The 21,264-nt window shown below is 36.8% G+C and overlaps 1 protein-coding gene across 50 annotated transcripts in view; it reads left to right on the top strand.

Annotated features, from left to right (window-relative positions):
- Nucleotides 1-21,264, top strand: part of RIMS2 (regulating synaptic membrane exocytosis 2) — a 445,153-nt gene that overhangs the window by 363,608 nt on the left and 60,281 nt on the right. For 45 of the 50 annotated variants that reach the window (XM_071421429.1, XM_071421423.1, XM_071421444.1 and 42 more), the window contains one exon: nucleotides 12,347-12,519. The exons of 4 other annotated variants lie outside the window; for them this stretch is intronic. In XM_071421429.1, coding sequence (XP_071277530.1) covers nucleotides 12,347-12,519 — 173 coding nt within the window. Of the gene's footprint in view, nucleotides 1-12,346; nucleotides 12,520-13,488; nucleotides 13,729-21,264 lie in introns of all 50 variants that reach the window. One more of the 50 variants, XM_071421443.1, reaches the window with a different exon arrangement.

Below are 21,264 nucleotides of genomic sequence, written 5' to 3'. Positions count from 1 at the left end.
GCTGACCCTGAAAAATCAAGGAAAGTGTGACACACACTTAGAAAGGACAGACCTGAAATCTCAGTGCAGGGCTTGCGCAGAGCCTGTTTAATTGTGTAGGATTCAAAATGAACCATAGAATGAATAATGGAATTGCCTGAGTTGGAAAGGACCTTAAAGATCATCTGCTTCCTATCCCCCTGCTTTGGGCTGGGCCACCTTCCACTAGACCAGGCTGCTCAAAGGTCCACCCTGCTGTGTCTTGATCACTTCACCTATGGGGCATCTACAATTTCTCTGGGCTACCTGTTCCAGTGCCTTACCACCATCACAGTAAGGAATTTCTTCCTAATACGTTATCTATTCTTTCAGTTTAAAGCCATTACCCCTCATTCTATCACTACAGAGTCTTGTAGAAAAGTCCTTCAGTTTTTACTGAAGGCTTCTGTAAGGTCTTCCTGGAGCCTTCTCTTCTCCAGGCTGAAGAAGCAGGGCCTTTGTCTGCTTCACAGAGGGTGGCTCAGAAGGGACTGTCAGATTTGCTGGCTCCCCCCTCACCTCACACCCCTCCTGCCCTGCCCAACTCCAGGAGGTGCTCCTGGGACAGCCCCTGGAGAGCTGCTCCTGTGGTTTAGCTTGAGCACACTTAGAGGAAGGATTTGCCCAGAGATAACTGTTATCATTTGTAAGTCTGGCTATAATAATGTTTTAGTGGTCTGGATGTTTTATTCACATCTGGGAGTGCTCCTCTTTATTAAATAGGTTGATTTTCTTTGATAGCAACCCCAAAATTATAAATGAAAATTTAACCAGCTTATCAACTTTTTTTTCCAAGCAATAGGTTTGTGGTTTTGAGGAATTTTGCCAGCTGTTACATGGGAAAGAATGCTATGTGTGTGTGTGTCTATCAGATTTCTCTGTGGATTTTTGATTCTTATTTTAGTAAGTACCTTAACTACCTAAACTCTTACAGTTATTTTTCATTAATATAACTGTGGCTTCAAGCACCTGTACTGCAAGTAGCTCATATGAAGGGTTTAGAGAGATGTTCCACAGAGCCATTATTCTGAAAAGTTGGTTCTGCACAATGGAGCTAATCAAAGTAGGGTCAGGACCTTGGAGAGTCAGCTCACCATAGGGAGGTTCTTGTAAAGCCTCAATGCCTTCAACAACACTCACAGTGAGAATATTACTAAGACATGAAATTACCTCTGTGTCCTTTCTAACCTGTGGTATTTTTTACTGCTGTTTCTGGGAACTAAAGGCTTTGCTTACAAGAACTAGTATTTTTTAGTGCTAGGAAACAGAATATTTTCTTTAGTAATTTATCAGGAGGAGTATTATCCTTCTTCTGTGGATGGAAATCATTGTTTTACCAGAGATTTCATTGACAGTCTGGAGTCAGTGAATAATAGCAGGAAATAACACAATTTTGTCTGAGCTTCTGCTTGTTCTATCACAGTAAAATTATTCTGATATATCTTTTTTCTTCAAACTGTGTAAAATCCTTGAAGGATGTTAAATTTGTTGCATCATATAGAGCATCTTAGATGCATTAATTTCAGAGAACCAGGATACATAATTCTCTTTCTGCTCTCTCTTGAGTGACATATGCCATCAGGTAAAGAATAACTCTGGTGATTTGCATAGTTCTGCAGTTTAATCTGAAACTACTAGCTAATTAATAAATTAGCATCTGAACTTTAATTAGCATCTGATTTTCTATTAAAAAAAATCAAAACACTGTGACATAGAGTTCTGTAAGTAAGGGACAAAAACTTAAATTAATTTCTGGCTGACTCTGAGTTTCAAGAATTGTAAAGAAGCAGATTGGGTGATATTTAGGAGGCATTTTAAAATATTTCCTTTCCCTCATCTAAGCTAGTTTCTAGTCACATAAATTTGGGAAATATTATGTTAATGCTATTCTGAGGAAACATTTATAAAATTAAAATAACTTCAAGATCTGAAGTTATTCTAAGAATTCATAGACATTAAAAATCTTCAAAAATATTTACAGAAGTTTTGATCTCAGAATAGCTCTAATCTAAGTACCTGTCTTTTGAAATGAAATAAATTCTTCATGTGGTTTCAATTGATATTTTTTAATTTTTTTTTCTGCAAATGTTACATATTATGCCCTACTCTTTAAGTGGTTTCTGTGGTGAAGATGAAATTGTAAATAATATGAATAGATGTTGCATGTTTTCAGTAAAAGTGAACTCAGATTAACCTTACAAGCAAGCAAAGGCAAATCACATTATTTAAAATGAGATATGGGAGACATAAGTAGTAAATGTTTTCTAATTACTCCCTCAAGGACAATGACTGGGAGAAAAAGAGAGTTCAGTTTTTCTGATCTGTAGGAGATCTTGCAAGTTTGCTTGTTCAGGATCTCCCTGCAGCCTTTGTTTCGCTAGTTGCAATAAAGCAAGAGTAAAGCTGCTGAGGAAATATGTTTTAGGGAAAATAATGTTTTCTAAGCAGTTTACCTTGTTTATGGATTGATAAGGAAATGATGGTATCTATCTTGCAGATTGGTTCCTCCTTTAGCTTGACATGAATCAGCATAAAATTTTCAGGAAAGTTATCAGCTGAGCTTGCATTTTCTTATTGTGCATGGATTTTCCAAGATGTATCCTAATAATCAGTGAAAACAAAACGTTAAGAAAGAAGATTATGTCACGTCCCCTCAAATCATGCTTGATTTTACAGGCTGTCCTCTGATATCTGTGGATTTAAGGACTTGGAAAGTGAAATCATAGCTGTATAAAGATATAAATATATCCTGTTCTTGAACAATTGTGGCCTTAGGCACTTCTGCTTACAGGAATGAGCACTCACCAGATGGCCATGTGTCAATCCAGCTGTTCTCTTCAGCATGAATTCTTTTGAAGGTGCTTTGTCCCAGGACAAATTTGGTGAAAGGCATATTAAATGTTACATAATGAAGGTAGGATTAAGGGGAAAGTTTGTATTCCTGTTCTTAAGCCATCAGGTATGCTGAAATAGTTAATAGGCTTTTGGGTTGAAATAAAGTGTAATGAAACAGAAATTCTGTGATAAGAAAAGATGGTTGCCTTGCCATCTTTTTATTTCATTTGTACTTGTTTCATGAGACCAAAGGACTGAAATCAAATTATGGAAATAAAGTTTAAAATCCAGGTTAATGTATAAAAGAATTCCATAAACTGCATATGATTTGATGTCCTAGCTTCCATTTGCAAAGTAACATCTCAAAGGAGCCCAAATTAGGTAGAACAACCATAGGAAAAAGTGTTTTGGTTTTTTTTAAGCAGGAATTCTGCCTTGTTACTATTTTTAAAAAATAAGCTGTTGACTGCATTCCAGGAGTATATGAAGTGCAAAAGATTTTGAGTGCAGTGGTGGCAGAAATGGCATGTGAACCACTTGAGGAATGGAAACAAATACAGGAAGCATACTTTGATTCATTCTATCCAATGTGAGTAGGATGTACTAGTGTTAGAGCAGAAAAAACAGAGTTATCACCCAAACTGGACCCATTGAGCAAGTGTAGGCTCACCAGGCTGTCCTACAAACATTCTGAAGTTCAACAGGAGTTAAATACTGGAGATACAGTCCAATGTAATTGCACAGTAAATTCGGCAGGCCCTGGATACCTGTCTTTTGCAATTGCCCTGACTTGAACAACCCAGACTTTTTACAGTGAATTGTGTCCATGGTGATGCATCTTCAGGAGTCTTGACGTGGTGCTGTGGAATGCTAAAGGATTGCTGGTGTCTATTTTAAAAAAAAATTCTCCCTTCTGTGTAAGACAGAATAGTTAATGTATGGCAGTCAAAAAGATTCAGGGAAATATGAGAAGATGTACTTTAGAGTTTATTACCCACCATCACATAGCCAGACTGTGGACCCATTTCTCTAAAGTGAAACTTGGTGACTGACTTTGCCCTGTTTTAAATAGCAATTAAAATTCTGGTGGAGATCAGCAATATGAAAGGGAAATTGGATAGTAAATGTTTCAAAGAAATCATTGGAAGATCGTTGTTTTATTTTCCATTTTGTATACTTTTCTGAATTCCTTTCACATGGAAAAGGAGGAGTGATTGTTGGATATCCTTCTACCCTTAAGTATGATTGCAAGGATCTTCCTTTGAAGCTCTTATTTGTTCACCTTCATATTAGGTAGACTCATATTTCTTCAAGATCTTGGCCTTTTTTCAAGAAATGTTGGGTATTTTGTGGTTAGAGAAATGCATTCTGTGCTTTGCTTATAACTTGATACAAAGCATCAGCTCTTGTAGCAAGATGAAGTTCATCCACAGGACACATAAGATTTTCTATTCCTTGTAGCTTATATGGTCAATTATAGCTGTTTCACCCTAGCCATGTGCTGTACCCGGGCCTCTCTTTTGCCTCAATTAATCTGTCAGAATCACCTTTATTATTCCAGCTGTCAAAACTCCTCCTAAACACCTCAATTTCATGGATAAATAATAGAAAGCTGTTGCCTTCACTTTTAAAGATGGTGTCTGGTTATCCAGTAGATGAGGCATACCACCAAAGGGGTCTGTGGGGTTGCTGTGGTGTCATGTCCCACGCTTCAATTATGTTTATGATTTGATGTAGAAGCTCTCTCTATGTGTAATTATTTTAAGGTAGCTTTTGATGAGATATTAGGAGACACCTGCTTGGCCATCATAAACCCTATATTTTCATTGCAATATGTAGCACAACTTAGATTGCCTTTTAAGAATTTTTTGTGGTGATGATTATAATTATTCCTCTCTTGATTTGTCTTTTACTTTATCTTACACAACAGTTTTTCACCCACTGTGTTTATCAAAGAAGAGATGGGATTTTAAACAATGTCTTTGTGATTTTGAACAGTCTGGAATAAAGTGGTAACTTTATATATTCCAGCTGAAAGTTTGCAGTTCTCTCTCCTTCCAAAATTTTTTAAATTTGGTCCTGACTTAAAGTAAGATTAAATAATAACATTTAGCTCCCTAGACTAGATGAAAGAATCTTTGTGAATTAATTCTGCATCAATAACAGCTTGATTTCAGAACAAGTATTAGAGCAGTTGAAATTAGAGGTTGCCTTGATATTCCAAAAGTCATACTGTATGAAAAAAAACCCATGAGAGAAAAAGCTACTTGGTGTTTGAAAATTACTGTAGGAACATATTCTTTTGTAGGAAGACAAACTTGTTGACAAGCTAATTTTCAAGCTCACTAAAAGACACAAATACTTAAGAGGTGCGTTACTGCTCCTACTTTACCAAATATTTACAGGGTCTGTAAGTTCTCTTGAAGTAACGACAGAATATTTTCTAGTACTCTCCTGTTTTTTATACAACATTGTGCACTTAGAAAGTTCTTTAAAAAAATTACACCATATGCCAACATATGTGAAGCTGATGATTTTTTGTCTTTTGATTTGGCTTGCCTCCGGACTACTTCCCTCTAGATTTCCAGTTGTCCCTAGGCACTGATACATTGGTGACTTCTGTATTACTTCTGCTCTTGAAGTTTCAACTTCAACTCCTGGATCACCCTGAGTAATTTGTGTTGGAAAGGACCTCAAAAGCTGTCTAGCCCAACCTTTAGCAGGAGTCCAAGGCAAGGTCAGTGTGACATCAATACAGGCTCCTCAGGGCTTTAGCTGGTCAGGTCTTGAAAATATTCAAGGATCAAAACTCTGGGTAACTTGATCCATTACTTCACTCTGCCTATGGTAAAAATGGGCCTTATACCACTCAGAGCTGCTGTAAATTTCTTTGCTCTGTCTTTTTGACTTCTTCCCTCTATGACCTGATAATCTGCTGTTAGGTACTCCCACAGCTATCACTGCTCAGTCAGAACCAGCCAAGCACCCCCAGCCAGCTTGGTGGCCTTCCAAATAAACTTAATCCAGTTTATCCATGTCAGTGTTTCACTTGGGGTCTCAAAACTGCTTACAATATTGTAGATGCAGGCTAGTGACTGCTGAATAGAGGGGAATAATCTCTCCTCTTGTTCTATTTGTGCTCAAGTCAGTACAACCAAAGCTTCCCTTATCTCCTGCAAAGCCCCACTGCTGACTTGATCTTTTTCATTGTTGTTTTCCTTCCCTAATTTAGCTGTAGGATGCAATTTGCAGCATTTCTTAATTCCATAGTGAAATCAGGTTTTAGGAACTCTGTAAGGCTGCATATGTGAGTATTGGTTAGTGAAATTGATAAATAGATGACACCACACAACAAAGGAAAGGATGTGAAAACTTTTGAAAAAAGGTTTTTCACATGTTCAATAGAAATATGAATGTTCCTTTTTATTGATGTTTTAGTTGGTGGTCTAATTTATTGGAAATTTGGATGGTTTAGAAGGTGGGTTTGCAAATCGGATTACAGCCAGTTCTTTTTATTCAAGGTAGAAGTGGATTGGAATGTTTTGAATACTGAGGAAAAAAGTCATTGCATAAGGAATGGAAGTGATGGATGAATGTATAGAGAACCACTGTACATCCAGCTAGATTTAGATTTACTGGTCCAGGCACTGTCCTGCTCAGAAGTAGCAACACAATAGCTCCCTCCTTTATGTTAGTGCAAGGCAAGAATGCCAGGTGAGGTGCACAGGGCCAGGCTCAGGAGATCAGAGAGTGCTGAATACAAAGCAAGAACTGGGGGAAGGGAGAAAAGTTGGAACAATGCCAGTGTTCCAATGACTCATCAGATGAAAATTATAGGGTTAAAAAGTATGATCCAAGAGTTAGAAATAAAAAAGAGGAAGATAGGAAGGATCCAGGACTACAAAGCAGAAGACAGGATCGGCAGCCAAGAATGAGTCTAAGGTAGACTGGCTGCAGCTCCATATTGAGAAGCCCAAGGCAACTGTGGATCTCATACCTAACATCTAATGCAAGAGCAGTGCAAGAATTAATCTCCTGAGGGACTGCTGTGTGCCATGTGATAGCTAAAGCAGAACTGGCAAAGGCAGACCTGACTGGCTGTACCTCAATTATCTTGATTGATCTTGACAGGAGTGGCAAATGTAAACACAGATTATTGAGCTGGCTATGTATAAATTACATAAAAGGGCAGATTAATCATAGCCTTCATCTTGAGTTTGTGTGTATGCAAGCTAAAGATAAACATATATACTCATGTGTATGTGATATTTTGTAAAAATGTCTGAATTTTTTGCTTTATATAAGTCTAATGTTATTGCTGTAATTGTCAGTAAGTATTTGGCTTTAATTTTAATGGCAGACTTCATTAGGCAGCCATTAACAAAAGTTTTAGAAAGAATCAAACAATCCAGTAACATTTATTCAAATAATGTGTGGTAATAACTAAAATTTACAGTGCCTTTAGAGGTTGTGAATTCACACCAAGAGGTATAGAAGGTTTCAAATTGCTGTGCTCTGGCTGCTTGAGAGCTTTTGTTAGTGAGCCAAAGAACTGTTGAAATAGTCCAGAATGGTTCTTTAATCTTCTGGTAGTAGCACAATAGACAATTGTCTGAAACATCTTCCCAACATTTTGATCACTGAAAACATTGACCAGATTTGTATGTCCCTATGTAAATGCTAGCAAATAAAACCTGATGAGTAGACTATAAAAAAAGAAAAGATAATAAAAAGATTAAAAAAATAGAAAGACATTTAGAAATCACTGACAATGTCAATTGTCTGGACAACTGCATGACTGTATAGTCCAAGATAGAAGACTGGTAACAATAGAGTAAAGCAACATGAAACACTTTAAAACTCCCTTTGAACTAGAAGCTCCAAGCCAGTTTCTTTGCAGAAAAAAGAGCATCAGTGTCAGAGAAGTTGCAGCTCTCTGTGTCCTGTCAGCCATTTACTGATAGTTCACAAAGAGGTCAAAATGTTTGCAGAGGTTGTTGTATTAGGAAGCAGAGTAGGTATTTGTTTTTCAGCTTTAAAAATAATGAATTTTTCACTAAAGGACAGTAACTTCTTGAAGTTAAAAGGCATAGGTACTAATACCTAACTGTCATTTTGTTAGGCTCTCCAGCTGATTTTTCTGCTAACACAGATAAAAATGCTTTTAGAAACTTTGGAATACTTGTTTAATAGAATCTGTAATAATGAAATTTTTTTCATTCTTCAATACTGCAAAATAGGAAAAAGCCATCTTACTATTAAAATTTCAAAAGCAGCTTTTAATCAATCCCTCTGCTTTCAGCAGACTTCCCATTTTTGAAGCAGCTTGAAGAGGTTGGGTTGACTGCTCACTGGCTTATAAAGTCCAGAATATTACCTTTATTATATGAGTCTTTATTGGGGTGGAAATGAAAATTTAGCCATATTCCAACACTATTTCCAGCCTGGAGAAAGTCAGGAGATAATTTTCCTACTGTCATGGCTGGCATTTAAAAAACAAAAAAAAAGAATCTGAAAGAAACCTTTTAGCTAATCTTCATAGTGTGCAGGTACATTTCACCACACCCTGATCATCTGATTGTTCAACCCAGAGGAGGCGTGATGCTCATTAGTGTGCTTGCACTCATGTTTTCTGCTGAGGGATGCTGGACCACACAGGGTAATTGCTGGATGATCAAAATCAGTGGCCATGCTGATCCAGCCATGGGGACTGCAGTTCCCTATCAATGTGCAGTCAGATTGTGCAGATCCTGCAGCACAAGACACAGGAACAGCAGTGGAGAGGGATGGAAAATGGTATCTGTTTCTCAGATATAATGGGGGGCTAGCACTTGGTTAAAAATTACTTTTTCAATCCAATAGTTGATCTTGTCATACAGTGGGTGACATTTAGGAAAAAAGGAAAGTGAAATATGGAGGAAGAAAGAAATTTGGATGTGAAATATATGATGTGATGCCTTGGGGCAACTTTAACCACACAAAAGATGAAAAAGCAGTAGTACAAAACTGAAAGAAATGATTGCATTTTACAGTTGAAGTATATGACATGAGGACCAAATGCTTTTGAAAAAATCAGTATTTGCACAGTGAAAGTGCAATTTTACTCTTGAGGCAGTCAGCAAAGGAGCACTTCAAAAGCCTTGTATAGAACTGCAATTTAAGAAACAAATCCGAAACTAAAGTGGCAGCATAGCTTCTCTCAGACAAGCAATATGGTTCCTTTGGTCTTCTTTGCTGGAGTAACAGAAACACTAATGTGCAATACCCTACTGTAATCAGTTTCCTAAACAAAATTAAGTCAGACATAAGGTTAAAAGTACACCTCAGCAGCAGAATAAAGGTTAATCAGGAGCAGTTTATGAGTGAATATGAGGTATCTGAATTTTTTCCAGCAAGAAAGACAATTTAATTTCATTTACATTTAATTTTCATTTCCTTGGTGGGCAGCATTTTTGTATATATTAGAACCGGTAGCTGTAACTCAGACAAGGAACAAGAGACTGTAACTCAGACAAGGTATAAACAAAACCTTTAGAAAATATTGTATATTGAGACATTCCAATTTAATGACAGGAACAATTAGCTTTCCCATTTTTAATCTTAAAACATCCTGAAGCTGTAACAGTCAAATAATATTTCAGTGACATCTGTCTCAACAAAAAGCATTTAATAGGAAATATCTTTATGTACAACTGAGAAAAAACAGACAAGGTAGTGATTTGATGACCTTTTCCACATTATATTTGTAAAATTATTTACTTTTAGGTTGCTATTCTTTCCAAAACAATTCTCAGTCTTCATTCTATATCACTAGATTATTACCATTGCATGGCTAAAAAAAAACCCCAAACCAACACAATAAGGGTTGTTTTTATTTATGGAAATGTCTGATTTGTTATATACACCACATTGCTATGTAGTAGTTTAAAAACTGACATTCTCTAGGTGTAGAAATGAAACAGAAAATCAAAACCACATATTTTTGACACTTTGTGTATTGCAGAATGACTCTAGAACAACTTTGTGCAATGCTGATTCTGTTTGTGACTTCATGTTTAATTTAGAAGGACTCATTTCCATGGACTGCAGGGCAAGCTCAGTGTAGGATCTGCAGGTTGAGTCCTGTTATTCTATGAGTCACCACACCTGATTGTCTATATCTGCTGACTGCCATAGGATTAATAATTCCATCAATGGCTTTCACGTGGTGCTGTGTTCTCCAAAGCAGAGCCAGCGGCGTGCCCAGCGCCGCGGGCAGCAGGAGCCCTGCTCACACAGGCATCCATGTCCTGGCTGTGCCTTGCCTTGCTGGGAGCCAGTGGCACTGTGGCCATGGCAGCACAGGGCTTGGCACAGCAGTGACATCTGCCTGCCTGAGGCCTGGGGGCAGCTCTGCATTGCCTTTTCCATGGTGTGTGATGCTTGCACAGTACACCCGGCTGTGCTTGGTAGCTTTAGGCTAAATCAGCAGAAACCACATTCATAACTTTGTCTAAATGAAGAATCATCCTAGGGAAGGTTAGGTGGGGGGATAGGACTCAATACATGACCATATCTCTAGGCATAATTGTTTTTTATTTCTCTAAAGGGCTAAGTAGTTGCTCCTTTAAAAGGATACTCCTTTTATTCTGGTATAATGTTCCATTATCTCCGATGATCAGGACAGATGTTTAATCATTGCTTTTAAATTCCCAATAGAATATATAAGTAATAATATGCACTGTCTTCTTCATCAAGCAACAACATTAATGGCATCAATAAAACCAGTTAGTAAATATTAAAACTTTTGAATATTATAATCACAGAGGTACTCTGAGTTTATGGGTGGCTAAGTTCACTTTTACACTTAAAGGCTGTGAGGGACTTGAGTGGTTGTTGATGAACACAAGTATGGTAAATTAGTACAGATCAGGAAAAATGATAAAGACTGGCATAGAATGTGCAACCATTTTTGTAAGTGTGGAGTTATGGCTATGATTGGTCACTCTCTGCAGCAGATGTACAGTCTAACTTGCATGAGCATTTTTGTCTTGTTCATTTCCCTGTCTTAAAATGAGTAAAATAGCTTACTATTTCTACATGTAAAAATAATTTCTGAGAAAGGCACTGAAATGATATTTTGAAATCCTATTCAGATATATCTGAAATCCTATTTAGATATTGCACAGTCTTTCACAATATTTCCCAGTGTAACATTCCTTGCAAGAGAACAGAAACAAATTATCTGTCTAGTTCACAAAAGACAGTTCTTCTAAATCTATAAAAAAGGGACCAATTTAAGAGCTAAACCTGGACACCCTTCTCTTCTGCAGTACCTCACAGGTCTGCCATTTTACATTATGATTTCTTTTCTACATGTGGCTGAGTACTATGTCGCTATTCCCAAGAGTTTAACAAGCCACTGGTGTGTTGGGTAGATTATTTTTTCCTATTGTTTTCTTTCAGTCCTGTCTGTGCTGTTCTTCATCTGTACTGCTCTGTACTGTCTTATTTCCAAAGAATCACCTGGTGATCATTGACAATTCATCTTGAAGTACTATTTTCCTGAAAAGTTTACCAGTAGCAGCCCATCAGATTTCTGTATACACAGACATGTGTGTATATAAAGAGAAGGAAAAATATAATTCTGGTATTTACTATATTTACATATAGTGCCATGCAGAGTGGCACAGACTTAACATTAATTTAGTGTAATGTGTAACAAAAACAAATATCGATCATATTTTGTTCAGATCTAACCTGAAGACTGCTGCAGGATACTGTCTATGTTGTATGGGCTGACTGCTGATCACCAGTCACCTGCCAGTTCTATGTTTGATATTACTGTTAACAAGCTCAAATGCCTTTGCAATCTTTTAGTTTCTGAGGCAAATATACGTTTTCTTCTCTACAAATCACCTCTAGTACAGTCCCATCCTTTCAGACTTCTCAGTCCAGCAGTTCAGCAAGATGTGGGTTTGTTTGCACAGCTGCAACATCACTTTGTCTTTTTATATGATAACTTTATCTATTTACTTCGAAAAGAAAAAAAAATAACATTTGTTAGTTAGAAGTTCTTGTAAACAGGCTAGGCCCCAAAAGAGACTTGTACTTTATAGATAGCATGCAGCACATTCTGTCTCCTGTTTAATCTTTCATGAGCTCAGTAATCATAGGCAAGTCACTAATCTCTCTGCTTTCCTTTCTGCACTGGTGAAACAGTTGTGGTACGAATATTCTTTGAGGGTTTAGATGTCTTTTCTAAGCTTTGTGAAACTTTTGGACATGCTGGAAATTTTGTACAAATTGAAACTGAGGACCGGGGTAGCAAAGCAGACTAAAATTAATAGATACCAAGACATAACTTCTGTTCTGTATCAGGGAAAATCTTCATTTAAAAGTTCAGGCAGTGTGGTGACAAAGGCAGTTTGGATAGCAGGAGGGACCAGGTCCACAGCTGCTCTGTGGTAGCCTGTCACAACAACACCATATCTCTGTCCCTTTGCTCCTGCAGTATCGGTCGGGGCGGGATCCTCACCGAGGCTCGGACAACGTTTCCAACAAGTCCTCGGACAGCGATGTCAGTGACGTCTCGGCCGTGTCCCGCACCAGCAGCGCGTCCCGCTTCAGCAGCACCAGCTACATGTCTGTGCAGTCAGAGCGCCCCAGGGGCAGCAAGAAAATAAGGTGAGCCTCATGAGCTACAGTGGCAGCCGTAGCTGTGTAATTTTAGTAATGGAACACTTATCACTATTTGTGTTTGACATTAGCATTTCGCCTAGAATGATATCTGCAGGGATTTTGCAAAATACTGGCTCAAATGTCTTTTTTATCTAATGCTTCTTGAAGTCTTCATGGAATTTGTTTTTAGCCAAGTTTTGTTGTCTTGGATTATCTAACATACAAGGAAATAACAAACATATGCTGTCAGGAAGCATTAGACACGCTTTCTGAAAACCATTTTGTAAAATATACTTAATATGACTGAAAAGACAGTTTAACTTAAAAATTTTGTGCCAGCAGAGGCATCTTATTTTTCTTTTAAATAGAACGCTGAACTTTTATAGATGTATTATTTAATACTTAGAGAGACCAATTCAATTTATTTAATTCTTACACTAGTCCAACTTAACTGTAGGTGTACAATCATTGAGCTGCTCTTCGACAAGATGTACATTGTGTATCTGTGACCAAAGCACAGCATTTTCTTTGCCTGCACCCTGTGTGCACTCAGAGGAGCTTTGGGTTTCATTTGGTGCACAAATGAAAGTTAACTTTTCTAGGTGTAACCCACCTCCATCACCTATAGTAATTCTCAGAAAATTGTCCTCTTAAAAGAAAGTATTTGCAAATTTAAGCATCTGCTCATATGAGCATTGTTAGGACCACATTGTTTCTGTCACACATTTCTTTCTAAATGTGAGGTATTGCCATGCAAGTTTTATTTGAATAGGGACTTACTAAGAAAATGCTCCAAAGCTCTCCAGTGTAGGCTGGGCTCCTAGCAAGCATGACTTACATTATGTCTGCTTCTATCCTTTAGTTTTTATTTAATTTCTTTTGCATTTCCTTTCTTCATGCATGCTCTTCTCCTAACTTTAATTTATTCTTTTCTTTTTACTTTTTGCATGCCTTTTTCAATTTTATTGACTTCAGAAGAACAAGGGATATAGAGGGGAAAAAAGAGGGAGGGCTGGAAGGGGATGAACAAGATGAAGTATTTCCTGAGGAGGAAGAAAAAGAGGAGGAGGAGGAAAAAGCTAAAGAGCAAGAAATTAATGAAAAAGGGGAAGGGCAAGAGGTGACAGAGAACTGTGATAAGGAGGAGATCAAAGAATCAGGACATGATGAAAAAGCTCAAGAAGACCAAGCTGAGGAAGGGAAAGAGGATGACAGGTAAAATATATTTCTGTTTATGTAGATCTATTCTTTTTCCTGTTCCAGCACCCTACTTGTCTTCCCTTTTTATTCCCTTTGCTTGCTTATTGCCTGTGCTCTCTGCAGCTCTTTTTTTTTGTTTGTTTGTTTTTGCTTTCAGTCATCATGCTTTCATATTTAATCAAGTTTCATTCTCAGCTTCAATGAACTTGTTCTGCATAGCAAATGAGGCAGCACATCAACTTGAGTCATTAATATGCATACAACTGCAGCATATTATTTTTTAAATTAGTTTAGACTAAAGTTTGGGTTTGACTGTAATAAACAGTAGAAATTTTAAGCTTCTTTATTAGATTTCCTACTTGAATTATTATTTAATGGAAAAATTTTTTGTTGAGTGAAAACTCAGCAATATCAAAATTATCTTTACTTACATTTATGGCCATACTAAAGAAGAAAATCTGGATTTTTTTTTCAGTCCTCTTTGTGGTGCATACTGATTGGCAATCTATGTGGATAAAGCGGATTCTTCCTTTTTCTTTTTTTGTTCCATGTGAATAATTGTCAAGGTTTGCAGTATTGTGGAAGGGTCATGCACTTCAGCTGCTGTGTTGTATCCAGAAACATTGCAGCCCAACTGGCTCTGGTTTTATTAGATAATATTCTAGAATTATACATTTTGCCACAAATCCTTAAAACAATGTAACTGTCTGACTTTTTGTATTGCAAAATCCATATATGTCCCATTGAGAGAAATACAACATTCCTCTTTTCTTCATTAGAAAAAATGAGTTTCCGGTTTGATGAATATTCTTGAACCCATTCTCTGTCACACAAGAATGGCAGAAAATCTCAGAAAAAAATACATTTTCTTTTAGCCTGACAATTCTGGACTACCTCTAAATAACTTATGCCTGTTATATTGTGCTCATATACGTTAGGGTAAGTGTAGAGCAATCCATGGAAATCCATTTTCTTTCCTTGCTACAAACTTATACATGTGCTTGCTTGTAGATATTCACATACATAACATACTTAAAACAAAGGGGATTCAAAGAGAGAATCAAGATGACTAGTGTAGAGTCTTGGGTGATAGGAACTGGCATATCCATACTACTGCCTTTATATATTGTGCCATCATTCCTTTTACTCACATTCATGCATTTTAGATTTTAGCAAAAACAGTTGTTTAGAACCAGCTGTCTTTAAGAGTGCCTTGGCATATGTGTTCTAGGGCCTGTAGTATGGTACTGTGTGAAAGGATTACTTGAAGACCTTTTTCATTTCCCACTAATTTCCCAGTCTAATGGATCTGAAAGTCTGGCCTTTCAACAGCATGACTCTGTTCCAGGTTTCTAGATCACTCAAGCTGGTCTTTAGCCAATATGATGTTCCCCATAGAAAGTAACATCCTTTTTTGAGGAGCACCTCCTTGTTTCCTGAGCCAGCTTGTTCTTCTGCTTGCTAGCTGCTCTCTGCCTTCAGGAAGAAGTGACACAAGTCAGGAATCCCTATAAAGAAACAAGATGTTATTAAGTGACTGTTGCGTAGTGACTTTTGTTTGTGTTAGAGTTTGGCTCCCTTCAAGGAAATCAGTCTCTAATATTATTTCCCCACTTTGCACATTTTGACCATTTTAGTATGCAAGCTGGGAATGAACAGAAAAGTTTGTATTCACCTCCTTTACTATGGTAGAGTCAGTGCTCATTTTTTAGCATTGTCTGAGCATTTTTCTAGGGTAAGAATGAAACAGAAAAGCCAGATTGATTCCTGGATAGGGGCAGCTATAGATATGTATACACATTTATATACACATGTAGCTGTGTCTCATTAACATATTGAAATATTATGACTTGTGTGTTCAGTGGACAAACCCAAAGGCAGGATCAGTTTTTGAAAATTCCGTGCCTTCTGCTCATTTCTCTGGCAATTTTTAAAATAACAGACACTTGGAAATTTATAAGATAGGGTAATGACTTCAGCTTCCAAAAAAGAATGTTTTCAGACACACCACAAATATTAAAAGTAACCAAACATATCAATTAAAAATATCAATAGGTATTTGAGACACCCAGCAGAAAAGGCAGCCAATTCTCCCTTGATAGAATAGTAGCAAATTATCATGTAGTTCTTGAGATCTTAGGCATCAAGGAAAGATATATTGCAGATGGGAATTTTCAAGATATTTTTTACTTCAGAGGTGCATCTGTAGTTGGACAGCAGCCACCTTTCCTCTGGGCACTATGGAATGCAGGGGCTGCTCACAATCACTCCAACATCAAAAAATCACCTTGTTAAGGATACATCATCCCTCTTGATGTTTCTGTGTTTATATACTTCAGCAGTAATGGTAATAGTCCCACTGAGGTCTTCAATCTGCTGAGATCATGGGTGGGTTGAAATGGCTGTAAACACAGACATTGATCACTAATTCATCCCATGCCTATTTCACAGAGTACCTTGGCACAATAAAAGGCATTAGCTTTTGGAGCACTGGTGTACATTAAATCAGTTAATTTTTTTGCCAGAAGTAGTTGCAGCATCAGATTTAGCCTTAATTAAACTTTGTAAAACTAAACTTTGGCATATGCTTGATATGTAGGGAAATCATAATTGTGTTCTTTGCAGTGCACGTTAACAAACAAAGAGTGGCTCCAGCTTTGCTGTTGGGTATTTATTATGTGGAGTTCACTAACTTTTTTTCTTACTCCATCTCCTTGATAATCTTAGGGTAAAAAATAAATGCTCCTTATCTATAATCTTTGATCATTAATACTTTTTATTAAAGTGAATCTGTTTTAGACTGCCCTAAATTTTATCCCTTAATATTTTTTAAAATGTCAGTCCCAAGCATTAATTCTGATGGTCACAATAGTTTTGTTTTACCATGAGAGTACAGAGCAAATGTAGTGACAGAGCAGGATTTCACTGTTGAAATACAGTAGAAAAATACAACTTCTGTTCCAAGCACACAGAGTCTAAATTATGAAATAACATATGAGTCCAGAGAGGGAAGCACAGAACAAAGAGAAGTTCCACAGGAGATAGGTACAACACAGTGCTGGAGACATCTTGACAACAGAGAACAAATACTAAAGGGAGATTTGAGGAGAGAAAATAAGTATCTTTGTGAATGTTTCTGGAGAGCTATTTTCAAGCATTCAAGACAATGAGGACAAAACATGAGGTCCTTGCTAAAAATATATCAAGTGCATGAGGGGCAAGCTTGATGATCAGGAGTTGATCTTTCAGTCTTGAATGAAAGATGATAAATGTGATAAGGAACAAGTGCCAAGATACTAGGAAGAAGGATGAATTATGGACAACTGTGTAAAAGAGAGTGTAACTTTTTACTGATATGTGGAGGAAGATGAGACAACCAAATAGAAAGGCTATGAAACTTACCTTTTCTCTAGTGTCCTTGAAGGGGTTATTGGGTAAATTGCCAGGGCTAGAGAAAAGTAATGCAGTACCTGTCATTTGAAATGGTGAGAGAGTGGACAAAGAAATTGTCTATGTGGGTGGACAGAGAGGGCAGAGATTGGAAATAAAAAGCATGTGCAAGTCACAAAATATTGCTATTTATTTGGAAGGAATCAGTGATATCCTGTTTGAAAAAAGAAAGTGAATTCTAAAAGATAGTAGAAGAAATAGAGCTGATTAAGTAAGAAGATGACACAACCAAGAAAGGAAAATTTGTTGTGGAAAAATTCAGCTGGGATGTAATTTTGCAGAGCACTTAAAAATTCAAGAAACAGAGTGCAATGTATGGCTTTAAGTAGTGTATTTATTTAGCTGAATCCTTATTTCTTTCCAAAGGTTCTTAATGCTTTTTGTGCACCTTCCATTGTTAGGTATAAAGATTCATTTCTAATTTACTCTCTAGTTCTAGTTCATTCAGTAAAAAAAAGACATTAAAGAATTTAATTTGTAGGTTTTAAAACTGATTCCTGATGACTATTTGTTCCTTAGTTTTTCATTACATTGTAATTTTAGTATTTCAGGTTTTATGACCCTTCCACTGTGACTGCAGCTATTAACAGTTAAATGCAGTACTTTTTCTGGAAGAAAAAGCATGTCAATGCAGTCTTTGCAAGCTCCTTCACAGGGATGGAAGCCAGTAATGGTTTTGAAAGTCTTTATTCTGGTAAAAATATAAAAAACTGTACAAAAGATAACAGACACTAAGAATCCATTTTCAATTATATGTGCTGTTTGGTTTTTAAAGCTATTTCAAAAGTATTTTAATGATTGCTTCAACTAGACTATTCGATGAAAGAAGTTAATTGTGTCTAACCTTTGTAGCCAAACAGGTCAAATGTTTGGAAGAGAAAAATGTAGCATGAGACTCTTTCCCCACTGCATGATCAGTCTTGTAGCAGAATTGCAGTAAAGGTAGTCTGTGCTTCCAACAGAGGTAGATAGATAGATAGATAGATAGATAGATAGATAGATAGATAGATAGATAGATAGATAGATTTCACCCAGTGTCATTTCTGCCGTGGAAGGAGAGAGAACCTGGGTTCAGTATATCCATGTTCACGTAGGTTTTCAGGGAAAGATTGCCAGCATGCGGTTTCCTACAGCTCTCAACAGAAGATGTTGGTCTTTTTCAACTTTTTAACATGACAACCAAGTGGTCTTGCCATTCCTGGGATGAGAATGGCAGTTTGCAGTACAATGTTGCTCTTTTCAGCTGCAAAATGTTGCATTATCCAGACAATTGGGGCAGGTGTGAGGCACTGGGTCCTTGAAAAAGAAGCAGCAACTTTCTGTCTCTCTAACATTACTCTTTTGTGCTCTTATGACTAGATAAGCAGAGCTGCTTGCATTTTGCCAGTCTGTGTCTTTAAAAAAAAAGGACTCAAAAAAAGAAAGGGTTTTTTCAGTAAAATTTTCCTTGTATTATTGATCTGGGTGGAATCTGTTAGGAATTTATGAAAAACTCTTGACCATTTGAAGCTTACATTCAAGGTCACTACTTTTCAATGTAAGATTTTTACCTGTAATTTTCTACACAAAGGCAAATATATTCAAAAGCTATAAATTCAGAGAGCTGCTGGGTCTGTACCAACACACATGGACAATAATTTGGCCATTTATTTTTTTACATTTTCATAGATGAAATTTAGAAGTAAATTATCTATAGCTTCTGGAAAAATATTATGGAAAAATATGCAGAAGATCAATGGTTCCAATCCAAATTATATGAACAAATATATTTTTTATGAAATCTGTACTGAGAATAGAATAAAAATAATTTAAGAAATCTAGTAAAGTCACCTGTTTCTAAGTTATTTGTCACTGTCTATAGAACCCTTGGATTCTTATTTTTTCCTGTTACTTTGGAGTAAATACAAAAGATATATAGGCTTCTTTACAGTTAGTAAATTCATTTTGATATGCTGGGATATAATAAATTAATGAATTTGGAAGTGCACATTATTAACAGGTGAACAATAAAAATAAGTTATTTGAAACAGTCTGCAGCTTTGATATCAGGCATTCAGCAGGGAACTCAGACATTCTTACTTGGACTGCAGTGCAATTACTTTGAGACTGCTTCCCTCTCCATGAAATGAAGCCTGCAGTTTTACCTCTGTTGAGCCAGCTCTGACCTGTGGTTCATAAAGCACTCCTGAGCCATGATGCACTCCTGTTGCTAAAGTTTATTTTAAAACTGTACATCAGTAGTTTATACAAAACAAAACCACAAGAAATGAAGGGAGAAAGCCCTGTAGACACTCAAGGAAGCAGAGATGAAGGAAAAAGTTAAAATGAGGGTTTGTAGCAAATATAAATGTTGAAATTAGTTTTTGCACTTTAAAGTGTGTTATAAAAAGATTAATTTTCTAAAAATATTTAAAGCTAGATTGAATAATAAGATTTTCAATAGACAGACTTTTTTATTTGTACAGGACTGAGCACAACAGACAAGAATAGCAACAGAAAAACTAGAAGTGTTGTAGAAACTTATCAAAACAAGGGATTGAATATTGAAGATTATAAGGCTTTTCTTTCTTGGACATTATGATTGCACAGATATGGCTCTGTCTTAGTGATTCCATCTTTTCACTCTTTTTACCTGAGTATTATTTTAAAAGAAGAGTGACAAGATTCTGTAAAATTAATACATATTCCTAAAAATGTACTTCATTAAAAATACTTAATAAGCTTATCATTTAGCCTTCCAATAAGCAAATATAAATTCCTTCATGTTACTTCTTAGAAGTATTCCTAAAATGCAGTTGCTGGATTTGTGCTATTGCCTTTGAAACACATTGTCAGGCCTATCTAGCAAGAACTATATTTAACTAAGGATAAGGGGCCCAGTGCTGCTCTTACTACTGTGTGCTTAATAGCTGTGGAAAGATAATGTTCCAGTGGTTGGGCATTGCCCATATGTCTGTTTTTAATGGGTTTTGACCAAACATATTAACATTTTCAGTAATTTCACTGCATGTTCATACTTCTCCTAAGGCCCATAAGGTGCCAGCTAAACAAGCTGGGAGATGTGTCATCAGGTAGCCCCTAGGAGGAAATCAAACTTCCTGACAAATACCACTGAGAGCCCAGCACTTCCCAGATAGCAGCCATGGCATAAACATGACTCCTATGGAGGCCCAAGGTAAAAAAGAGGAAAGCTGCTTCAAACTTGCATGGTGTGCCATGTACACACTGTCTCAGCAGGGACATTTGGTCACAGACCTGCCTTCTCCAGCTCAGAAAAACAAAGGTTTCAGGCTCATGCTCAGAAAGATGTGAGACACCTTTCCTCACATTTTCTTTTTTATGATGGTCTTAAGTTTTCTGTATGCTTTTATAATTTCCCCCAGAGACCAAAAGTGACTCAAAGTCATTTTGTCAAAGTGACAGAAGTCAGACAGGCAAGATCATGGTGTCCCAGATAATGTGTCTTTGGTTGAAGTAATTACGGCTTCAGATTTCTTGCTCGTGTCCATTTAGTTCTCAGTCCCAGAAGATCAATTCAGAGACATGCTATGAGTTTTGGAGATGTTAGCAGTGCCTATTCTGACCCTGATTTTTCAGAGTCCTCAAGCAACCTGCATTCACAAGGATGAAGGAAATGTTAGAGTTGTTGTAGTCTTTAGACAGCCACTGCCACATACATGCACATAAACATTAAAATGAGCCTGAGCATATTCCCTTTGTGCAGTACTAATCATAGAAATACTGTCTTTCATGAGTGAAGTATAGATGCAGCTATAGTGAGATCCATATTGCTGACAGAAATTTATTTAAATAAAGCCCTTTTCCAAGACATTTGGATCTTCCCTGTGTATTATGTGATTTTTCTCTTAATGTAATCTCAGTAGTTCATCCTGTCTAGTTCCCCTATGTCTATCTTACAAAGTTTTCTAACTGTCAGTGAGTTTTCTAAATACTTAAATCTCCCTCACAGCAATTTCAGTTTAGCAAGATGATAAATTATAGTACTTCTTACCCTCAGGCAAAACATTATGTGTCTTACCTCTGTATATTTTTGAGCACTTCAGCCTTCAAGTCTGAATTTTTTTTCACTTTCCTGACTTA

The sequence above is a fragment of the Agelaius tricolor genome, unplaced genomic scaffold, assembly GCF_023055355.1.
Source record: "Agelaius tricolor isolate 1412-34295 unplaced genomic scaffold, bAgeTri1.0.p SCAF_2, whole genome shotgun sequence".
NCBI lineage: Eukaryota > Metazoa > Chordata > Aves > Passeriformes > Icteridae > Agelaius > Agelaius tricolor.
The sequence above is the reverse complement of the archived record's forward strand: the minus strand, read 5'-3'. Positions and strand labels throughout refer to the sequence as shown.